The sequence below is a fragment of the Myxine glutinosa genome, chromosome 2, assembly GCF_964187855.1.
Source record: "Myxine glutinosa chromosome 2, kmMyxGlut1.1, whole genome shotgun sequence".
Classification (NCBI taxonomy): Eukaryota; Metazoa; Chordata; class Myxini; order Myxiniformes; family Myxinidae; genus Myxine; species Myxine glutinosa.
The window spans coordinates 186,127,830-186,152,340 of record NC_136262.1 but is presented as its reverse complement, the minus strand read 5'-3'; the positions used below and the strand labels follow the sequence as shown (position 1 = coordinate 186,152,340).

The following is a 24,511-nucleotide window of genomic DNA, read 5'->3' as shown; positions in this document are numbered from 1 at the left end:
TCCAAGGAAGAGCGACGAACATTATTCTTTTCCACGATCATCTCAGAGGATTTGTTTCCAAGCTCCAAAACTGGTGCAGGAAAGTGAACACAGGAAACATTGCGATGTTCGAAACAATGTCTGAATTGCAAGACAGCATGGGAAAAGAGCTTGATCCTGTACTGAAGAATGACATTCTTGGGCATCTCCAGTCACTGGAGCTAGAATTTCATAAGTATTTTCCTGATTTAGACGACAATGTGGCAAAAATTGTGAGGAATCCTTTTTCCGTCAACCTTTGCATGGAGAGCATGCCAGAGGCAATGCAATATGAATTTCTGGATCTCCGGAACGATTCATTTGCCAAAGACACATTCGAAGAGAAGAGCTTGATGGAGTTTTGGGAGGGGAATGTGTCGCTACCCTAATATCAGCCAGATAGCTATCCGGGTGCTTCTGCCATTCTCATCTACCTATCTCTGCGAAGCGGGGTTTTCCACGCTGTTGAATATCAAATCGAAACAGCGTAATCGGCTCCACGTGGAAGATGACCTCCGCTGTGCCCTGACTGACTCAACCACGGATACCCCAATTGGTAGCTAAAATGCAATTTCAGCCATCCCACTGAGTTTTTAATTCAGTTTTACGGCGCATGCACCACGTCCCTAGTTTTGATTACCTGAGTTGTTATTGAATTGAGTTTCTTTTTGTGAGATTATAACACACTGCATTAAATACAGACACAACAGAGGTTTTTAGTTTTCACATATTCTTGACTTGGAACCTTTTCATACTGTTTTCTTGTGTGACAGTTCTATTTTATGCTGTCCAAAGTGTTGCTACTGATAATATTAAAATCTCATATCAAACATGCATCATTCGAGCGACGTTGCTTTGTTTGCTTCTTCCAAAAACGATGTAGTTGGGAGCCAGTAAGGAACAGGAAAAAACCATGGAACTAATTGTTCATGTTGGCTACTTGGAATTCCTCATTTTCTGTGTAATAATTTACCAATTCTCATACAAACAAAATAGCCAATTAAAGGAAAAAAACACCTCTCAGAATGCACCACAGAGCATCTAGAAATCAAAAAATTTCTGGGAGGCATGCCCCCAGACCCCCCTAGCTTGCTTACACGTGCTCCGCCGCTCGACCCTCGCAAAAGCGAGGGGGTGCTGGGGATGTGCTCTGGGAGCCAAGGGGGCCATAACACAAAAAAGGTTGGGAACACCTGTTCTAAAGGGTGATTCTAAACGGTTCTAAAGGGTAATTCTAAAGGGCTTTGTTGGTTTCTAGGCTTTGCTCATTTCATATTACAAATGCCAAACTAAACTGCTTCTTAGAGATATGGGTGAGATTTTTGTTAAACCATCTGACAGCTGGGTAGGAAGGGGGTGCAGTGTGGGGTTTGCTTAGAATTCAAACTCATATCTCCACCGGTGTGATAAAATGCTATTATTCTCTGTAATGTATGTATGTATATGTGTATATATGTATGTATGTATGTATGTATATACATCTGAAAATCATAGAAAAAAACACAGCTGGGCACGTCTAAAACGAAGCTTTGCATATGTGCTGGGCAGTGGTGTATCCAGTCCTTGGCAGACTGAAATTTTCTTCAGACTGAAAATTCTCCAAACTCACGACAGATATAACACAAGTTTAGTTTGAGTAGAAAGCTGACGCAAATGGGCGTTGCATTTTGAAATGCTTTTTAGTTAATTGACTTTTACTGGTGTATGTGCTCACCACAGCCCCTCACCTGAGAGCGTGAATACAGTAAATTACTTTTGGCATGTTCTTTCGATCATAAATGTCTGTTGTCTCCGGATAAAATATCTGGAGAAAGAAACATCCCATTTAGTATATAACAAAAACACAACAATACAGTAAAGCTTTATGAAACCTCATGCAACTGGGCAAGTGACTTGGTGGCAAAAAAAAACAAGTCAGGAGATGACGATGGTTCACGAGCGAGCGGTATTCAATGACAAAGGTCAAAACCGACATTGAAAATATATAAATAGGAATGTATTATCTGTTATGAGACTAGTTCGCTATACAATACCGAAAATTCGGTTCGATTCCGACAACTTTGAAAATTTGACCTTTGTGACCTTCAAAGGTCAAAGGTCGAAGATTCTGCAATTTGTCGGAAAACTTGTATTTCATGATGTATGTGATAATATAAGATCATGTACGACATTTCACCCTATCAGGAAGTGAACTATGTAATAAAACCATCAAAAATCGACTTTTCTAAATTTCGTGACCTTGTGACCTTGACCTTAGGGCGAAAATGAAAAATCGAGCTCCGAGGGGCCAGACACATGACATTGGCCTAACCAAATATCGAAACCCCTGTCAGATTCCACCAAACCCCTCGGAGAAGATGTAGCTTGAATTCGATTACACCCTAACAAGACATCTTTTTCGGGCGTGGCTCCGCCCACAATGGGCTCAATACGCCCACTCTCGGCAGGACACAACTAGATCATGATATCAACCTCCCACCCAAGTTTCATCAAGATCGGATGATATCATCGGGTAGTTATGCTGCGGACAGACAGACAGACAGACAGACAGACAGACACACACCCATGACGAAGATAGTGGTCACTCTGTTTGACAACTCCTGAACCAATAACGGAGAGCATTCAGAGCTGCTGCAAATGGACCAATAATAACAATCATGGATGAAAAGTTTTCTTCTTCAACCTAAACATTTAAATCCATTCCAAACATTTGCACAGAGATGCTGAACTTTGAATGCAAAAAAGCAACAATGATCACAAAGTCAATTCACCTTTGGAAGCCCAACTTCTATCATGGCCTTAAACCAATGGTTTATATTGTCAGTGTGTCGGAAATGCAGGCCCATGGCCTAAAAAGAGAAGAAGTCACAAATAATGATTACTCTCAGAAACTGCCAACAAGGAAAGTTATAAAACACCAAAAACATCAGGTATGTAGCTATATATATATATATATATATATATATATATATATATATATATATATATATATATATATATATATATACACAAAGAATTAAGTTAAGCACCCCCCCCGTTTTTTTACAACCTCGCACATTACAAGTTTGTTGTCGTCAAAACAGTGTAATATACCCATGATATTGCTATATTTTCTGGAGAAGTGATATTATGGTCACATAAAAACATAACAATCATGCCGTTTTCAATATTTTATTCTGAATAATTTAAGGTGAAATTTTTTGGGAATTTTAGGCATATTTTCACCTCAATTTAAGTATGGAGCTATAGGTCCATCACGGACAGTGTGGATGACGTTTATGTTTTCTAACGTACAGTCATTGTTCTGAGAAGACCTCTAGCGATCTTTGCGTCAATAACGTGTGTAGGACCCACGTGATCGGATCACTGACTCAGCCCTACGTCTCATAGACCCTGTAAGCCGTCGTATGCGTTGCTGTGGTAGGTTGAACCCCCTCGAGCACGTTTGGGACATGTTGGGACGACAAATTGCGAAGATGGTCCCTCCAATAGCCAATCAGGATGAATTGGAACGTGCATTACATCGGGAATGGAACAACCTGCCACAGCAACGCATACGACGGCTTACAGGGTCTATGAGGCATAGGGCTGAGTCAGTGATCCGATCACGTGGGTCCTACACACGTTATTGACGCAAAGATCGCTAGAGGTCTTCTCAGAACAATGACTGTACGTTAGAAAACATAAACGTCATCCACACTGTCCGTGATGGACCTATAGCTCCATACTTAAATTGAGGTGAAAATATGCCTAAAATTCCCAAAAAATTTCACCTTAAATTATTCAGAATAAAATATTGAAAACGGCATGATTGTTATGTTTTTATGTGACCATAATATCACTTCTCCAGAAAATATAGCAATATCATGGGTATATTACACTGTTTTGACGACAACAAACTTGTAATGTGCGAGGTTGTAAAAAAACGGGGGGGGGTGCTTAACTTAATTCTTTGTGTATATATATATATATATATATATATATATATATATATATATATATATATATATATATATATATATATATATATGTATATATATATATATATATGTATATATATATATATATATATATATATATATGTATATATATATATATATATATGTATGTATGTATATATATATATATATATATATATATATATATATATATATATATATATATATATGTATGTATATATATATATGTATGTATATATATATATATATATATATATATATATATATATATATATATATATATATATCAGTCAATATGCGATTTCATACCATCAGTGGTGAACCGCCATTAAGGTATCCCATCCAGCTATGCTGTACCTTAATGGGAGCGATAAGTGCCATCTGCCACATGGCACATTACCTCTGGTATCCACTCATTATATGGAATCCCCTGGATGCAGCCGGGAGCAAACCAATCCAAATATATGTGCAGTTCTCCAGCTTTCAATGAGCGCAAGTAATGACGTCACTGCCATGTACATATGCTCTGCCTGTCAAGCTCTCAAGAGAACCCTCTGACAGAGCAGAATTTTGATCTTAGTTCAGATACTGTCATAAGTGTATGTAAAACTCACAGTTACCGACCTGGTTTCGCCCTTTTGGGGCTCATCAGGGCAACGCAGTGAGTACTGCATACACTTATGACTCTGAAAACCTTTCGGTTATATACCAGTCATTATGCGATTTCATACCATCAGTGGTGAACCGCCATTAAGGTATCCCATCCAGCTATGCTGTACCTTAATGGCAGCGATAAGTGCCATCTGTATATGAACCTTCGGCCCATATATATACTAGCAGAAGTACCCGGCATTGCCGGGCGGGGGAGGGGAGGGGGAGGGGAGGGGAGCGAGCCCCTTGGCAAAGCGAGCGATTTTTTTTTTTCATAGCGTCATAGCGTCATAGCGTTTCCTAGCGTTATAGCGATTTTTTTTTCATAGCGTCATAGCGTCATAGCGATTTTTTTTTTCATAGCGTCATAGCGTCATAGCGGTCATAGCGATTTTTTTTTTCATAGCGTCATTGCGTCATATCGTTCATAGCGTCATCACGTGATCGCTCTGAGTGAATCAGCGCCCACCTGCTCTGATTCCGTTGATTCCGTGCGCTGAGGTAAATATGAATAAAAAATATGGATCGTCAAATATTTTGCTTTCGGCCATGTTCGTCCCACGCTCAATGGCCATGTCTATGTCAAATATCAAGCACGTAAGCCTCTCCGTTTAGGAGTCTATCGGTAACATTACACACACACACAAACTGTGTTTTTTATATATATATTTTTTTATATATACTGTGTGTGTATATATATATATATATATATATATATACTGAAACGCAAAAGAAACTTACCACCTTTGAAACCTTTAAATATCAACAATAACACTGCGTGTAGTAAATGTGTGAACTTATTTGTGGACAATAGTGTCCTCACTGTCAGACAAAACGGTCACGGATGGTCACTTGAACCTTCAATGGTCACTTCATAGCACAGCTGTTGAACAGCCATTTTGACTGTCAGTGATTAGCCAAGGGGTACGGGATGATTTTAATGAGCTGCACGTGATGTCTTGATATTGGCTTTAAAAAGGCCAGTGCAAAATGGGCATTTCAATCAACATGCCATGATTGTCAAGGGATCAACGGCAGCGTGCCCTGGGCATGCTGCAAGGCGGACAGAGCTACCGTGAGGTGGCACGTCGCCTTGGCTGTTCACACCAGACGATATCGGCCCTGGTGGACAGAGACACCCTCCACAACTCTGCAGATGACAGACCTCGATCAGGGAGGCCAAGAGTCACCACTGCAAGGCAGGACAGGCAGATGGTCCGAAGTCACCTGCGGGATCGATTCCGTCCAGCATCCCGCACTACGGCAGAAACTCCGGGGCGTGCAAACCCACGGATCTCCAATGATACTGCACGAAGACGACTGCATGACTATTGCAGTCATGCAAGAAATTTACCACTTGTTTGAAATGTAATAAAATTGTAACAATTTACGCCGACGATGCACTGCCTGTATCCAAAACAATGGTGGCCACACACGCTATTGAAAGGGGAATGACATTGCACCCTGTGCTGTTCTGTACTGTAGAACAAACTGATGAGATGGTGTATCTTGGTCAAAAACTTGACATGTCATCAATAAAATGCCAATGTTTCAATTAGCAATTGTTGGTTTGTTTTATTTTGAACTGTTACAATTTTATTACATTTCAAACAAGTGGTAAGTTTCTTGCATGACTGCAATAGTCATGCAGTCGTCTTCGTGCAGTATCATTGGAGATCCGTGGGTTTGCACGCCCCGGAGTTTCTGCCGCAGTGCGGGATGCTGGACGGAATCGATCCCGCAGGTGACTTCGGACCATCTGCCTGTCCTGCCTTGCAGTTGTGACTCTTGGCCTCCCTGATCGAGGTCTGTCATCTGCAGAGTTGTGGAGGGTGTCTCTGTCCACCAGGGCCGATATCGTCTGGTGTGAACAGCCAAGGCGACGTGCCACCTCACGGTAGCTCTGTCCGCCTTGCAGCATGCCCAGGGCACGCTGCCGTTGATCCCTTGACAATCGTGGCATGTTGATTGAAATGCCCATTTTGCACTGGCCTTTTTAAAGCCAATATCAAGACATCACGTGCAGCTCATTAAAATCATCCCGTACCCCTTGGCTAATCACTGACAGTCAAAATGGCTGTTCAACAGCTGTGCTATGAAGTGACCATTGAAGGTTCAAGTGACCATCCGCGACCATTTTGTCTAACAGTGAGGACACTATTGTCCACAAATAAGTTCACACATTTACGACACGCAGTGCTATTGTTGATATTTAAAGGTTTCAAAGGTGGTAAGTTTCTTTTGCGTTTCAGTATATATATATATATATATATATATATATATACTGTATATATATATATATATATATATATATATATATATATATATATATATATATATATATATATATATATATATATATATATATATATATATATATATATATATATACATATATACATATACAGTATATATATATATATATAAATATATATATATATATATATATATATATATATATATATACATATATAACACACACACACACACACACACACACACACACACACACACACACACACACACACACACACACACACACACACACACACACACACACACAGTCAAAAGTTTTAGAACACCTCAATTTTTCCAGTTTTTATTGAAATTTACGCAGTTTAATGTCTCAATGTACTCTGAAATCAAGCATAGAACAAATAAACAATTGGAGATAAAAAAAAAATTCAAAATCATGGAATCATTTTGTTTAACGAAATTTAATTTAAATTTTTGACTCAGCAAAGTAGCCACCTTTTGCAGATATAACCGCCGAACACACTCGTGGCATTCTTTCTATAATGGAAATCAAATATTGTTCGGGAAGTTCTTCCCAACACTGTTGCAAAAGTTCCCACAAATGTGTTGCACTTGTAGGTTGCTTTGCTTTCACCCTTCTGTCCAGTTCATCCCAAACCAGCTCGATGGGGTTTAAGTCTGGAGACTGTGCTGGCCATTCCATGATTTGAAGGCCTACCGTCTTGTTCTTTTCCTCAAAGGTAGTTTTGACATAACCTGGAGGTGTGTTTAGGGTCATTATCTTGCTGTAGGATGAACCCCTGACCAACTAGGCATATACCAGAGGGTATTGCATGGCGCTGCAAAATGCTGTGGTAGCCCTTTTGGTTCAGGGGTGCCAGTCATTCTGTGCAAGTCGCCGACTTTGGATCCAGCAAAAGAGCCCCAGACCATCTTGCTTCTTCCTCCATGTTTGACAGTTGGTGTCACACACTGAGGAACCATCCTTTCGCCTACTCGACAGCGTACAAAAACCCTGCGTGATGAACCAAATATTTAAAATTTTGATTCATCGGTCCATAAGACCTTCCAGTCTTCAGTAGTCCACTGGCAGTGCTTCATGGCCCAGGCAAGCCTCTTTTTCTTATTTTGCCATCTTAGCAACGGCTTTCTTACTGCCACTCGACCTGTCAAACTTGCAGCTCGAAGTCTTCTCTTCACAGTTGAAACTGAGACTTGCGTACTTCGACCAGTGTTAAGCTGTGCTTGAAGCTGTTGTCCTGTGAGCCGCCTATCACGCAAGCTGTTGACTCTCAGAAACTTGTCTTCTGATTCTGTTGTGGTTTTGGGTCTGCCAGACCTCTTCCTGTCAGAGTTTCCTCCAGTTTCCAAGTGCCTTTTGATTGTGTCGTAAACTGTACTTAGACACCTTGGCTTTCTTTGCAATTTCTCTGAAGGAAAGACCTACACTTTTAAGGGTTATAATGGTCTGTCTGTCTTCCTTTGTTATTTGCATTTTTCTCGCCATTATGATAGCAATATACTACTTCCTGCAGTGCAATATTGTCCAAATAATGCTTCAGAGGGTGTAATAACAGTCTGTTCCAATACTGCTTTTATACAGACAGGGGGTTTGTTATCAAGTAATCATCAGAGGTTGGGACACCTGTAGGAATTGTTTGCATCAATTTTCAAGGCTTAATTTACTTACATTGCTGCAGAACAGCTGTAAGTTGTTAACCCATTACTTGTTCCCTGAAGAAGGCCTTTTTTTACAATATAACTGTGCAATTTACATTATTTCCCCGTTTTTGCTAACCTAAACTTTTTAAACCTTGAGCAGTTTACTGCTTACTTTTGTACCATTTCACGTTACTCACTGGACTTCAATTGCTTAAATTTCAATAAAAATTGGAAAAATTGAGGTGTTCTAAAACTTTTGACCGGTAGTGTGTGTATATATATATATATATATACACAAAGAATTAAGTTAAGCACCCCTACACAACGAATTAAGGTAAGCACCCCCTAATATATATTCTTTGTGTATATGTATACATTGGCATATATTCTAAGGTATGTGAGATCAAATAATGATTGGTATGACATTAGTTATTGACGTTATTGACGTTATTGACGTCACTTACACGTTATTGACATTACACGTTATTGACGTTATTGACGTTATTGACGTTATTGACGTTATTGACGTTATTGACGTTATTGACGCAAAGATCGCTAGAGGTCTTCTCAGAACAATGACTGTACGTTAGAAAACATAAACGTCATCCACACTGTCCGTGATGGACCTATAGCTCCATACTTAAATTGAGGTGAAAATATGCCTAAAATTCCCAAAAAATTTCACCTTAAATTATGCAGAATAAAATATTGAAAACGGCATGATTGTTATGTTTTTATGTGACCATAATATCACTTCTCCAGAAAATATAGCAATATCATGGGTATATTACACTGTTTTGACGACAACAAACTTGTAATGTGCGAGGTTGTAAAAAAACGGGGGGGGTGCTTAACTTAATTCTTTGTGTATATATATATATACAGTGCATTCAGAAAGTATTCAGACCCCTTCACTTTTTTCACATTTTGTTATATTGCAGACTTATGGTGAAATCGTTTAAATTCTTTTTTTCCCTCATCAATCTACACTCAATACCCCATAATGACAAAGAGAAAACAGGATTTTAGAAAGTTTTGCAAATTGATTAAAAAGAAAAAACTGAAATATCACATTGACATAAGTATTCAGACCCTTAACTCAGTACTTAGTTGAAGCACCTTTGGCAGCGATTCCAGCCTCGAGTCTTCTTGGGTATGATGCGACAAGCTTTGCACACCTGGATTTGGGGATTTTCTGCCATTCTTCTCTGCAGATCCTCTCAAGCTCTGTCAGGTTGGATGGAGACTGTCGGTGGACAGCCATTTTCAGATCTCTCCAGAGATGTTCGATTGGGATCAAGTCAGTGCTCTGGCTGGGCCACTCAAGGACCTTCACAGAGTTGTCCCTAAGCCATTGCTGTGTTGTCTTGGCTGTGTGCTTTGGGTCATTGTCCTGGTGGAAGGTGAACCTTCGGCCCAGTCTGAGGTCCTGAGTGCTCTGTTTCAGGTTTTCATTAAGGATATCTCTGTACTTTGCTCCGTTCATTGTTCCCTTAACCCTGACCAGTCCCCCAGTCCCTGCTGCTGAAAAACACCCCCACAGCATGATGCTGCCACCACCATGCGTCACCATTGGGATGGTATTGGGTAGGTGATGAGCGGTGCCTGGTTTCCTCCAGACATGATGCTGAGAATTGAGGCCAAACAGTTCAATCTTGGTTTCATCAGACCACAGAATCTTGTTTCTCAGGCTGAGGGTCTTTTAGGTGCTTTTTTGCAAACTCCAAGCGGGCTTTCCTGTGTCTTTCACTGAGGAAAGGCTTCCGTCTGGCCACTCTGCCATAAAGCCCAGATCGGTGGAGTGTTGCAGTGATGGTTGTCCTTCTGGAAGTTTCTCCCATTTCCACACAGGATCTCTGGAGCTCAGCCAGAGTGACCATCGGGTTCCTGGTCACCTCTCTTACCAAGGCCCTTCTCCCCCGATTGCTCAGTTTGGCCGGGCGTCCAGTTCTAGGAAGAGTCCTGGTTGTTCCAAACTTCTTCCATTTAAGAATTATGGAGGCCACTGTGCTCTTGGGAACCTTCAATGGAGCAGAATTTTTTTTGAAGGCTTCCCCAGATCTGTGCCTCGACACAATCCTGTCTCTAAGCTCTGCAGGCAGTTCCTTCGACCTCATGGCTTCGTTTTTGCTCTGATATGCATTGTCAGTTGTGAGACGTTGTTTAGACAGGTGTGTGCCTTTCCAAATCATGTCCAATCAATTGAATTTACCACAGGTGGACTCCAATCAAGGTGTAGAACATCTCAAAGATGATCAAGAGAAATGGGAGGCCCCTGAGCTAAATTTCAAGGGTCACAGCAAAGGGTATGAATACTTATGTAAATGTGATATTTCAGTTTTTTCTTTTTAATAAATTTGCAAAACTTTCTAAAATCCTGTTTTCTCTTCATTATTATGGGGTATTGAATGTAGATTGATGAGGGAAAAAATGAAATTAAACGATTTCAACATGAGGCTGCAACATAAAATGTGAAAAAAGTGAAGGGGTCTGAATATGTTATGAATGCACTGTATATACAGTCATGTGAAAAAGTAAGTACACCCTATGTAAAGTTTTGACATTTTCAACATATTTCAACGTACAGCTTATTTGATCCTCATTTCAACAAAAATGATAGATAAAGGTGATACAATATAACAAATATCATGAAACATTTACATTTTGTAGTCCATTGTATAATTTAAATAAACATTCATGCAAATTTCGCATGTGGAAAAAGTAAGTACACCCCTACATTTATCACTACTTCAAATACCTAAAATTAGAATCAGGTGCACCAGCTCAGATGCAAATTATTAGAACATCGTTGGAGAGGATCTTGGAGCAACCTGTCTTATTTAAACCTCAGACATTTAGTTTGGTTTGCTCTTTGTTGTTGAAGTGGTCCACTCACTCAGACACCCAGACACCCAGACAAAGGGCCCACTCACTCACACGGGGAAAAGCAGAGAAGAAGTTCGCGCGCCAAGCGCGTTTTGCCGTCGTTCGCTCCGGGGCAGCTCGCCCGGCGTGACTTCCGTTTCCGGTCTTGCTGGCGAGGGTTCGTTTATTCTCAGCTCTCCATGCTCTCCATCGAAATCGAAGTTAAGTAATTGTTCCCATTTGTATTTTCGTTATAACTGTATTTATTTTATGGTGTATATATTGTCTCACGACGAAGATTTTCGGTGCAAATCTTTCATACCTGTATTGAAAATCGTGTTAATTCGTGTCGTGTCATTGTCTGGCCTTGTACAGTGTACACTGTACAACCTTGAGGCTTTGTTTTTCTCTCAGCGGTCCGTCGTTTGTGATCCAATAACTTTCGTCCTCTGTTTTCCCAGTCTTTTCACCCCATAGCCTACTTCCTTATGTAAATCTCAACTCAACAAAAAACAAACAAACAAAAAAAAAAACATTTCCTTCACTGTTCTCATTCGTTTATTCATTCTTACTCGTTCGTTCGTTCTTCGACCACATGTATCTCCCCCATTTCCCCAGATAGATTGTCAAATTTCAACTCGTTATTTTATCGTCCATGCGTTATTGTTTGATTATAGTTAGTTTTGGTTTGAATTTCCTGTAACTCGTAATTAATTAATCGTGTTCTGCTCCTCGTGTGTGGCCTTGTAGTTGTACCCCCGTCGGTGTTTGTTAACTTAAGCGTGTTTTGCTTGGCTCTTAGTTTTTTCCCTTCTACCCCGAAAATAATACTCTGTCTAACGTTCTAAATCCCCACCCCCCCCCACCCCCCCCCAAAAACAAAACAAAACAAAAAAACATTTATTTTCCTTTCTCCACGTGTACTGTCGTCTCATCCTGTATTTTCTGTCCAGGTGTGCTGTTCACCCCGCCCCCATTATCTCCTTGCCATTCACCGTTTGCCCTGTTCACGTGACTCGTGGTGGTCTCTCTCGGCTCTCCCCCCATTGGTATTTTGTACATATAAGATTGTTCACGGTTCTGTTTAAATATTATTTAAATATGTTTAACCTTTCCCCTTCAGTGTTTTACTCAGTGGTATTTTACAACATGCTGTTTTTCTTCCTATTTAAAAGGCTTTTCTCAATTTCCTCTCCAACTCATTCCACTTCAAAAAAAAGAAATTCAATATCTCATACGTCTCCCTCACTACATGGTATAAATTCACATTCATTCCATCCCTCCTCCATCGTTCTGAATCGGATTGCTAACTTGAAAATCACAACAAACCTAATTTGTTTTCAATGTTCGTCTTTCATTAATCATCCACTTTCTAAACTCCCCTCTTGCCCCTCCCATCCAAATCCCCCCCCTTGCACCTACACTCTTAAACTCCCCCCTTGCCCCTCCACGCTTAAACTCCCCCCTTGCCACTCCACTCCTGACCTCCCCCTTGCCCTTCCCCTCCTAAACTCCCCCCTTTCCCCTCCCCTCCAAATCCCCCCCTTGCCCCTCCACTCCTGAACTCCCCCCTTGCCCTTCCCCTCCTAAACTCCCCCCTTGCCCCTCCCCTCCAAATCCCCCCCTCGCCCCTACACTCCTAAACTCCCCCCTTGCCCCTCCACTTCTAAACTTCCCCCTTGCCCCTTCCCTCCTAAACTCCCCCCTTGCCCCTCCCCTCCTAAACTCCCCCCTCACTCCTCCCCTTCAAAACTCCCCCCCAACCCCTCCCATTCAAGTCTCCCCCCATACCATTCCTCTCCAATTCTCCCTCCTCCCCCCTCCTCCTCCTCAAAGCTGCCTCCTCCCCACTTCGTCTCCCTTCTATCTCATACCTCCACCCCCCCCAACCTTCTACTTTCCTCTGCCCCCCCCCCCCTCAAACAACCCCTCACTGTGCCTCATCCCTTCACCATCAAACCTTTCATCCTCCTCATCCTTCCCTTTCTTGGAACTCTTCTGCAATCTCTGACACACTATCAACTGCTCTCCCTACCTCCCCCTCTCATCCTTCATCTTACCCTACTCCTCCCCTCCCCTGTCCTGTCCTGTACCCGATGCTCCCCCTCTCTCTTCATTAACGGTATGGACCTCAAACATCCGGGGCCTTCGCTAAAACCTGACTGATCTCTCCATACAGGTTGCTTCTGACAATCCAGACTTGATCTGCTTAACAGAGACTTTCCTCCTTCAAGATGTCTCTGATTCCTTAATATCTCTTACTGGTTACTCCCTCCTCCGGTATGATAGACCTGAGCCTCGGCCTGGTGGTGGGGTGGCTATCTTTATCAAAAACTCTCTTCCTCACTCTCCTTGCACTGCCCTCTCTCCTCCTCACCCCCAGGAGTACCTCTGGCTACGGCTTCCTCTCCGCTCCCACCTTTTGTTCATATGTGTTCTGTACCGTCCCCCAAACAGTGATGACTCCATCTACATTTCACTGTCTGACAACATGGACCAACTTCTATCCACTCATCCCAACTCTCTCTTCCTCATATGTGGTGACTTCAACTGTCATCATGCCACCTGGTTGGGTGTGGGTTCCTCTCTCACCAGTCATGGCACCTCAGCAAAGGACTTCTGTGACTCATTGTGACTGCCACAATCTGTCAATTTCCCGACCCGGATCTCAGCCAATGGAGTATCTTCTCTTCTAGACTTGGTTATGACAAACTTCCCTGCTAATGTCTGCTGCTCTTCTTCTGCTCCAATCGGTTCTTCTGATCATGTGCTTGTCAAAGTGGACATCTCTCTGGCCATTCTCAGAGAGCCTCCTCAGCGTCGACGAGTCTGGCATTTCACTCAGGCCGACTGGGACGGTCTTCAAGCAGCCATCAATCGTCTGGATTGGTCTCCCATCTCCACTGCCTCTGACATCAATTCTTCCTGGGAATTCTTCCAAAGCAAACTGATCTCTCTCATGCACAGATTTATCCCATCTCGCCTTCAGTTGTCTTACCCTTCCTCCCGTCCATGGTACACTGAATCTTGTGGTGAGGCAGTTGCCCTGAAACAACTTGCCTTTGCCTCTTGGAAGGCTAATCCAACTGAAGGCAATCTCAGTTCCTTCCACCAAGCTCAGAACAAGTGTGTGTCTACCCTCAGGAGTGCCAGGAAGCACTATCTCTCCTCACTCAAGAATGAACTCTCAAACCTGTCTCCTTCCTCCAAATCCTGGTGGCATCTGGTCAAATCCGTTTCTGGTGTTTGTTCCCCCTCCATCCCCTCCCTTACCTCAAATGGCCACACAGTTGACATCGCACGTGACAAAGCCGAATGCCTCAACTCTGTGTTTGCCTCAAAATCCTTAGTCCCAAACCCATTTCTCTCTGTTCCCACCTTTCCCAGTCGAACCCAACTGCTCCTGGACTCTGTGTCCTTCTCTCCTGACAAGGTGGAGGAGTTTTTGTCAAACCTCGACTCTGATTCTGCAACTGGACCAGAGGGCATCAGCCCACTGGTCCTAAAATCCTGCTCTGCCGCTCTATCTCACCCTCTCTCTGTTCTTTTCACCCTATCTTTTGCTCAAGGTCATCTACCAGCATCCTGGAAATCAGCAAACATTACCGCTTTACACAAAAAAGGTGCAAAAACAGATCCTTGCAACTACAGACCAATAAGCCTGCTCCCAATTATCAGCAAAGTCATGGAATCCATCATTGCTTTGGATATGAAATCTTTCCTCTTCTCCAATGGCTTGATCTCTGATCATCAATTTGGTTTCAGACCAGGTCACTCTACTCTGGACATGCTGCTTCTGCTGTCTCAACAATGGATGGAGGTCCTCAATGCCAAACAGGAAATCAGAGCTGTCTCCCTTGACATATCACGTGCCTTCGATACGGTCTGGCACCCAGCTCTGCTCACCAAACTCTCCTCCTATGGTATCCATGGAAATCTCCATGCATGGCTTGCGGACTTCCTCTCTGGTCATAGTCAACGTGTGGCCCTGAATGGATTTCTCTAATCTCCCCTTCCTGTTCAGGCTGGAGTTCCCCAAGGCAGTGTGCTGGGCCCTGTGCTTTTTCTGGTCTTTATCAATGATCTCTCCGACTCTCTGGAAATCCTCTCTATCTCTTTGCTGATGACTCCACTCTCTGCCGCTCCATTCCTCTTCCCTCAGATCGGCAGTCTGTAGCCTCCTCACTCTCTGAAGACCTGGACAAAATCACAGACTGGTCAAACAAGTGGAACATGTCTTTCAATCCTGACAAATCTCACACTCTTACTCTGTCTCTCCGAAAACATCGACTGGACAACCCTCCCATCTACTTTCTCAACAATCCTCTCCAAGAAGTTCTGTCGCTCAAGCTTTTGGGTCTCACTATCTGCCATGATCTTTCTTGGGAAAACCACATTTCCAAGCTGGCCTCCAAAGCCAGTCGCCGACTGGGCATCCTCCGTCGTGCGAAGTCCTTCCGAGGCACACCTGAGCTCCTCACCACATTCAAGGCTTTCATCCGCAGCTCAATGGAATACTGTTCTCCCCTATGGGCTGGTGCTCCTGCCTCACACTTAGCTCGTCTTCACGCTGTTGAAACCAAAGCTTTCAGAATCATTGGAATCTCCCGCGATGAAGCTATCTCTGAGGGCCTTTCACTCACTCACCACAGGCAGGTAGGTGGTCTTTCTGTCTTCTACCGACTCCTCTCCGGCCTAGCTCCCCCAGCTCTCTCTGTGCTCTGTCCCCCAAATATTCCTACAGGTCGCACAAGATCTGCCAGCCACCCTCTGATGGTTAAACTGCCGAAATCTCGGCTCTCTGCTCACCTTCACTCTTTCATTCCTCTTTTCTCCCGCCTCTGGAACAAACTCCCACACTCACCTCAATCACACTCCTCCCTCCAGGTCTTTAAAACAGCTGTTCACCACCATCTCTTGTCTTCCCCCATCCAAAACCTTGATCTTTTCTACCCCCGCTAATTCACCCCAGATCCACCTTGTTTGAAATTCCAACTTCTTTCCTGGAAGTCCTGGCAGTGTCCATATGTTTTATATCTCTCCCACCCCCCCCCCCCTTCCCATGACTCCCCCCCAAAGCCCTCTCCCTCCCACAGTTCTCTCGATGTCTCCATGTCTCTCGGTCCCTGCTCTCAAATGTTGTGTTTGTGTCCTTCCCCCTCTCTCCCCATCTTGTCTACCGCTCCCGATGTTATTTGTTTTATGTGTCTGTTTGTCTTTCTGTGTGATTAATGTTCGCTCTTTCACGAGCCTCGATCTTGTATACAAAAAAAAGAAAAAAAAAAAAAAGTGTGCAGCGTCACCATGCCTCGATCAAAAGAGCTCTCTGAGGCCTTCAGAAAGAAGGTTATAGATGCCGACGAGTCTGGGAAGGGATTTAAAAAGATCTCCAAACAATTTGAAATCAATCATTCGACTGTCCGGAAGATCATCTACAAGTGGAGAAGATTCCAAACAACTGCCAACTTGTTCAGGCCAGGCCACCCCAGCAAGTTCAGCCTGAGAGCAGACCGCAAGATGCTGAAAGAAGTCTCTAAGAACCCCAGAATGTCATCACGGGACCTACAGGTAGCTCTTGCCACTGTTGATGTCAAAGTGCACGAGTCTCCCATTAGAAAGAGGCTGCACAAATTTGATCAACATGGGAGGTCTGCCAGGAGGAAACCTTTGCCGTCCAGAAAGAACATCAGGGCAAGACTAAAGTTTGCCACACCTCGGCAAAGACCAGCACTTCTGGAACAATGTGCTCTGGACAGACGAGTCAAAGGTAGAGCTATTTGGCCACAGTACCAGAAGACATGTTTGGCAAAAACGAAAGACAGCATTTGACCACAAGAACCTGATACCAACTGCACAGCATGGTGGTGGAAATATTATGGTTTGGGGCAGCTTTGCTGCATCAGGGCCTGGGCATCTCACCATCCTAGAATCCACTATGAATTCTTCATTGTACCAGAGGGTGCTTGAGGATAATGTGAGGCCATCTGTTGGAAAGTTGAAGCTCAACCGAAGGTGGACCTTGCAACATGACAATGACCCTAAACATACCAGTAAATCCACAAAGGAATGGCTGAAAAAGAAAGAATTGGAGGGTTCTGGAATGGCCAAGTCAAAGCTCGGATCTAAATCCCATCGAGATGTTGTGGGGGGATTTGAAACAAGCTGTGCATGCAAGAAACCCCTAAAACATCGCACAGCTGAAAGAATTCTGCATGAAGGAGTGGGCAAAAATTTCTCCCAGTCGATGTCAGAGACTGGTAGACAGTTATAAGAAACGCCTACTTGAGGTTGTTTCTGCCAAAGGGGGCAATACCACCTATTAGAGCCAAGGGTGTACTTACTTTTTCCACATGCGTAATTTGCATTTATGTTTATTTAAATTATACAATGGACTACAAAATGTAAATGTTTCATGATATTTGTTATATTATATCACCTTTATCTGTTAATATTGTTGAAACGAAGATCAAATAGCTGTATGTTGAAATATGTTGAAAAAGTCAAAACTTTACATGGGGTGTACTTACTTTTTCTCTGGTGACTGTATATGTTACATAATGGATGGTGGGGGGTTGGAGGGGAGAGGTTGCCTCCCAGTATATACAGTAGACGACACAACAAAAGGTTGTGGGGGGTGTGGGGGTGGAGGAGAGGAGTGGGAGGTTACCTGCCAGTGTATACATGTACAGTGTACACATGATGCACTCATGGTGCCGGGGGCAGGGGGGGGGGGCATGAGGGTGGCAGGGGACTCAAGTTAATGCCATATTTGTTTTGTAATGAATGTGAACCTCAAATCTTACTGAACCAATAACATCGCCGGAGTTTCACCCTCATGTATTCCCATAAGCATATCCCACAGGGAATAAGTGGTGGGTAAGTGCAAATCCATAACCGGTACATGATATAAAAGGACAACAACATAATCAGTACTATATGCAGTGGTGATGTTGAAAAAAAATGCAATAAGACATGTTAACCCAACGCCACATACCTTGTAACGATTTTGCTCTCGATCATAAATCTTCTTCAGAGGCACACACTGAGGAGAGCAGAAGTGACCGAGCTTGGCAAGATAAACTCCATTCCTGAGGCCTTCTTCCAGCTCAGTTGTTGGTGGTAACTCCTCCTTCAAACATACCTCTATCCACCTGGAAAAATGGCTTCATCAACAAACAAAAAAAACCCCCAAAAAAACAAATACCAACCTTACTTTGCTCCCCTTCATTTTACACTACTACTACTACTACTACTACTATGACTACTACTACTACTACTACTACTACTACTACTACTACTACTACTACTACTTTAAAGGCCCAAATTATTTCCACCTCATTTTGGGGCTAAAAGCCTCCCCCTCAGCCATGGGGGAGGCTTTTAGTCCAAATCGTTTACAAATCAGCTGACCAAGTCTGACATTTGGAATTTGTGGCAGGAAAAAGGTAAAATTTTGGAATTTGTTCCAGGGTGCTGGCAATAACTCGCCTACTCTTCACGATAAACACCATGGGATCTTTAACCTCCACCAACTAATTAGCAGTGCTACCACATGTGACACCTAGCTCTTGACCATCGGAGAAACAGCGCATTTTGTGAATCTACACTCGATTTGCAAAGCACCAATCCAACATCTTTGAGCCAAATCGAGAATCAAACCGACATTAGCCAGCTCATCTATCTATAATTCCAGTAATCTCTGTCTGTCTGTACGTTTGTTTGTCTGTGACCGCTGTTTCTCGACAACCACGGGTCCGATATACTTTTAACTTGCCAGGTATATTGCTGGGGACCCGAGGATGTGCCTTTTCAAGGTTTCATATTAATCGGACAATTACTTACCGAGCTATGTCCAAAAAACGATTCAACCAATCAGAGAGCAGCGAACGATCGCGTGTGCCGAACGTGGCGGGCACACTCTGCCTCGGATGGCACATTTGAGAGCGTATTCATTTATTTCACGTTTGCAAACTATGTTGGCGTTAAACTATGTTTTACAACTAATAAAAACGAATTTGCGATTCATTCGCTTTCCTGCGCGTTTGTGCACGCGATGGCGATTTCTTTACCAAACTCCGGAAGCCGTTCGCTTTGGACCAAACCATTGCATGTAAATAGAGGGGGGGGATTGTCACCACTCGCAAGCCGTTCGCTTTGGACCAAACCATTTCATGTAAATAGAGGGGGGGGATATAATTTTAGATAGATATATAGTACGGGCATATATATAGTACGGGCATGCCCTAGTAAGTATAAATGCGCTACCACTGCACTGTCTTGTCAGACGACAAACACAAACAGAAAAACTACAACAAAAACAACATATATAATGGCCACAATTAATCCCTCATTCAACTGAAGCATTTAAATATGGCAGCATTTATCTGTAACTGAAGTTTACAAGGCCTTTATCCATACCTCAATGGAGTACTGTACTACTGCTCTTTGCTATGAGTTGGCGCTCCAGCATCACGTCTCTTTTGGATCCTAAAGTAACCGAAAGCTCTCAAAATTACTGGAATCTCTCGTGATGAGACCAAAGCACAAGGTCTGTTGCTGTCACATTGCAGACAGATCAGTGGTCTCTCTTTTCTACCATCTGTTCTCCATTATTGTTCCCTTTGTGCTGTGCTCTGACCCTCCATATCTACTCCAAGATGCACATGTTCTCACAGTAACCCCCTCCCGGTTAAACTTACAAAATCCAGGCTGACTGCACGCCTCAACTATTTTATTCCTCAATTCTCCCATCTATGGATACACCTTCCAAAGGCTGTTCCATATCACTCTTACCCCATGGCTTCAAGGAAGCAGGATGCCGCCATATATTACCTTTTCCAATTCTGACCCATGATTTTTATACCTCCATTAACCTTACTTGGTGGTTTCAGTCTTTCCTCCCCTTCTCCCTCTCCTCTTTACCTCTTCTTTCATTCCCTTGATTCTCCATTCCTTCCCCCTCCCCCTAGATCCCACTTCCCACCCCCACTGTCAGTTACACCTTGCTGTTCTATGAATCAGTCAGCATAAGCTTTGAAAAGGCTTACCTTTTATTCTTGAACGTTTTCATAACCAACAAGAATGAAAAAGACACGAGAATACATTGCTAAATTACCAAACAAAGGGATCGCAAAATCGCAGAATTGTTCATCCACCGAATTGTTGATAAATGTCGCCCAGCCGAGCACAATAATGGCTGAAGCAATTATAATGATTCCAATGAAAGGAGGAAACATTGTCTCTTGGGTATTCTAACCGTACCGTTCCAAAAAAAAAAAAATCATCGGATTAAAAATTATAATACAACCACAATAATCCACAGCCTGGTGAATGCCACGTCTGCATGCGCAGAATGAGAAACGATCCCGTAAAACTCACTTTGTGTCATAAAGACTGCCGTGAATTGCAAGGCCATGTGGATTGTAAGGTATGACAAAATGTGTAATTAACGAAGGAAAAGGGCCCAGAACGGTCTGCTGATGCTTTCATCGAGGTACACAGTGGGTCATATCAGTTATTGAAAATAATTTTCCAAATTCACCTTTCGATAGACCGTATGTGTTCTATTGTTCAAGCAAATCGGGCAGTACCTCCTCCTTCCATAAATAGATGTGATCATGTGACTCCTCAGACAGACCTCTATTTACAAGACATCTATTTATTACACTTACACAGGATAGGGAGGGAGGAAATTGGAAATGCCAACATTGAGAAAGGGAACAGAAGGAAAGAAGATAGTGTTATTAGACTGATGTAAATGCTCATGCGATTTTGGACATGAGAGGACGTTCGTAAAGGGGCGGAGAAAGCAGCGTGGAGAGAGGGAAATGATGGATTAAATAAAGGCTGTTATCTAATGCCTGCAGAAAGGATCATTGGCTAGGTAAGTGACACAACAGATAGGAATTGAGGTATCTCTTTGTTGTGCATGTATTGGTAGGGAGTAAATTGAGGAAATTAAAATTGAGTAAAATAAGAAAATGTATGACAGTAGGAAAAGGAAAGGAGGTGAGCGGAGTTTGGGAGAGAAGGGAAAGAAGCTTGGGAGGAAAGATGAGTATGGGAATAGAATAGAAGAGAAGGAGAAGAGAAAGGATAGAGGGTAAAGAGAAACTCTGCCATGTTGGCATACAAAATAAATAGATGACTCCAAAAGTGAAGGACAATAGGGTAACAGAATGTCTGAGTGAAGGCAGAAGGGACGGGAATATTAAGGAAACTAGGGAAGGGACTTGTATGAGATATATCGTTGAGGGGAGAGATAGGGGGGGTGGGGGGGAGGGTTCCCCATGTAAACACCCCTCGAAATAATTTACTGGATGCTGACATAATTGGCATCCAGATCGGAAAAAGCAGAATTAAACAAGTTAGAAAAAAACATAAAATTAGAAATGAAAAAAAACATGTAGGGATGGAATACCCCAAAACAACCAAACAAGGTAGAAAAGAATGACAAGGATGGAATGACACTACAATACAACACCACAATCATTTTATGGATTGCGATCAACTAACATTTTGAATTTTTCCCATATCAATACCACAACAAACTATATGGTATTAATAGAATACTTACCCTGCACAGTCAACTTGGTGCGAGCCAACTCTTCTGTTTTTTTAACGTATTTTTTTTCTTTGATCCAATATGGCTGCCAGACCACATAAGCGATGACATAATAAATTTATATTCTCTAATATAATTGTTGCATAGATCACGCTCAATAAATTTCAAACTGATCAGACTAAGTGTTGTCCCTGTCGAATTATAACGTCATAATTATGGCACTAATGACGTCATCATTAACAACATCTATTCCCCATATGGAGTTCCTTACAATGAGCCACATTTCAAAATTTTCAAGAGGTGCAATGTTTTTTGGTTTTTCCAAGATGGCGCCTGTACCACATGACCTACGACATCATGGTTATCATTAAAATATTCTACAGGAGGAGACATTCCTATGGTGAAAATTTAGTGTCCATCAGACCAACAGTCGCTGAGAAAAAAAAAATTCTAACTGATTGGATAAGTAACACAGGAAGGGCATCCGGCCGTAAAACATTGCTTCAAAAAGGGGACCCAAAAACAACAACAACCACGGTCCCCGAAAAGGCCAACCCCCGCTTTGCGGGGAAAAATGGCCTCTAAACGGTGGGTTTTTTTTATTGGATAAGTGTTTTACTTGTCAAATTATGATGTCATAACAAAGGCACCGATGACATCATCATTAACATATCTTATTCCCCATGGGGAGCACTTGACAATGAGCCATGTTTCAATTTTTTCCATTGAGCGGTTTGGGAGATATAGAGGTGTAACGTTTTTTTCCAAGATGGCTTCCGTACCATGTGACCTATGATGTCATAATTAAAAATTAAAAAAAATTCTACAGGTGAAGGCATTATATATTATACAGTCCTGCTGTATAATGTGTAAAATTTCGTGTCAATCGGACCAACGGTTGCAGAGAAAATGAATTTTAAAAATGCAGACACGTACGCCACACATTGACAACACGTACGCACGTATGAAGGGGATTTCATTAAAGCCCTATCCTGACGGGGGCAGCAATGTTCCAGGCCAAAGACACTGTGACCTATTTCCCTGGCGGCTGGTTGTCGGACTTTGAAAAACTGTTGACACATATCCCATGATTGGCCTTGGCGAAGCATTCTTTCTGAATGAGACCGATTCTGCCTTGTCAACTTGGGACGTTGTTTTGAGTTATTTGATCTTGGAGGGAAGTATATTACGCCGACTACGGGTTGTGGCTCACTGAGATGTTGTGGTCGGCTGTGTGAGGACCATGATGTCACTGTGATGTGGTGTTACTAGCTTACACGCCACGCCAACATCTTCCATGCATGTATTCTTATCTATGATAAATCTCTTGTACACTGTCCGAGTTCTACAAGGTGCTTATTCCTGGGAAAGGGATTCAAACCCACGACAAAGCTGGTGACGAGGATGGGATCCACCCGGAGGGGGGGGGGGGGGTAGGTGGGGGAGGCGGTGTCGTTGCTCGATGGCGGCAACGTTTCCGGGCGCCCAATAGAGAGGCGAGAACTTTCTCGGTAGAATGGTGACTTGCCGCCATTGAGTGAAGAATTCTGTCTTTGCTTGATCTCCGGGGCAGATCCGAATAAAAGGTAAAGGGAACGGACAGGGTGCAGAGATTTGTTAAAGATAAGGGGGTAAGATTCAAGTGGTTTGGGGCCCCGAGCACTTGTGAGAGTTTCCAGGAGGCTTGGTTAACAGCCTAGATACTCGGACGCGCTGCGCGTGTTTCAAAAAACCAGCCTTGAAAGAAAGTCTATACACTTGCACGCGTGGAGGTTCGGAGGGAGTGTTGTACTTGGATGCACTGTGAGTGTTTCAATGACGCAGGCTTGAGACAGTCTGTACACACGCACATGCGCCCTGGACACGCTGCTGGGAGGTCAAAGAGTTTCAAAGAGGCAGGCTTCAGAGAAAGCCTGAATACTCTGCCGTGAGGACCTGAATGACTGCAACACTCTTCGGGTATTGCCGGGCACCCAATCAATTTCATTCATTCATTCAATTATTCAATCCCTTATTTTTTTATTTTTTTTTATTTTTTTTTTAAATTCAATTATTCAATCCCTATCCTGACGGGGGCAACAATGTTTCAGGCCGAAGACACTGTGACCTCTTTCCCTGGCGGCTGGTTGTTGAACTTTGAAAAACTGTTGACACAAATATCCCATGATTGGCCTTGGCGAAGCATTCTTTCCGAATGAGACTTATGCTGCCTTGTCAACTCGGGACGTTGTTTTGAGTTCTTTGATCTTTGAGGGAAGCATATTAAGCCGACTACGGGTTGTGGCTCGCTGAGATGTTGGAGCTGGCTGTGTGAGGACCATGATGTCACTGTGATGTGGTGTTACTGGCTTACATGCCACGCCAACATCTTCCATGCATGTATTCTTATCTATAATAAATCTCTTGTACACTGTCAGAGTTCTACAGGGTGCTTATTCCTGGGAGAGGGATTCAAACCCACGACACGTACACATGTATGCACCCGAATGCCTAACCTTGCTTTTCGCTTCACGAGTACAGGGTAATAAAATACATA

The 24,511-nt window shown here is 42.8% G+C and overlaps 1 protein-coding gene across 1 annotated transcript in view; it reads right to left on the bottom strand.

The window, feature by feature from the left end:
• The window catches only part of LOC137420992 (ras GTPase-activating-like protein IQGAP1), a 305,469-nt gene that overhangs the window by 236,329 nt on the left and 44,629 nt on the right, over positions 1–24,511 (bottom strand). Inside the window, exons 3-5 of the mRNA XM_068106598.2 lie at positions 18,406–18,562; positions 2,790–2,867; positions 1,746–1,822 (exon numbers count right to left, since the gene is read on the bottom strand). Coding sequence (XP_067962699.2) covers positions 1,746–1,822; positions 2,790–2,867; positions 18,406–18,562 — 312 coding nt within the window. The remainder of the gene's footprint in view (positions 1–1,745; positions 1,823–2,789; positions 2,868–18,405; positions 18,563–24,511) is intronic.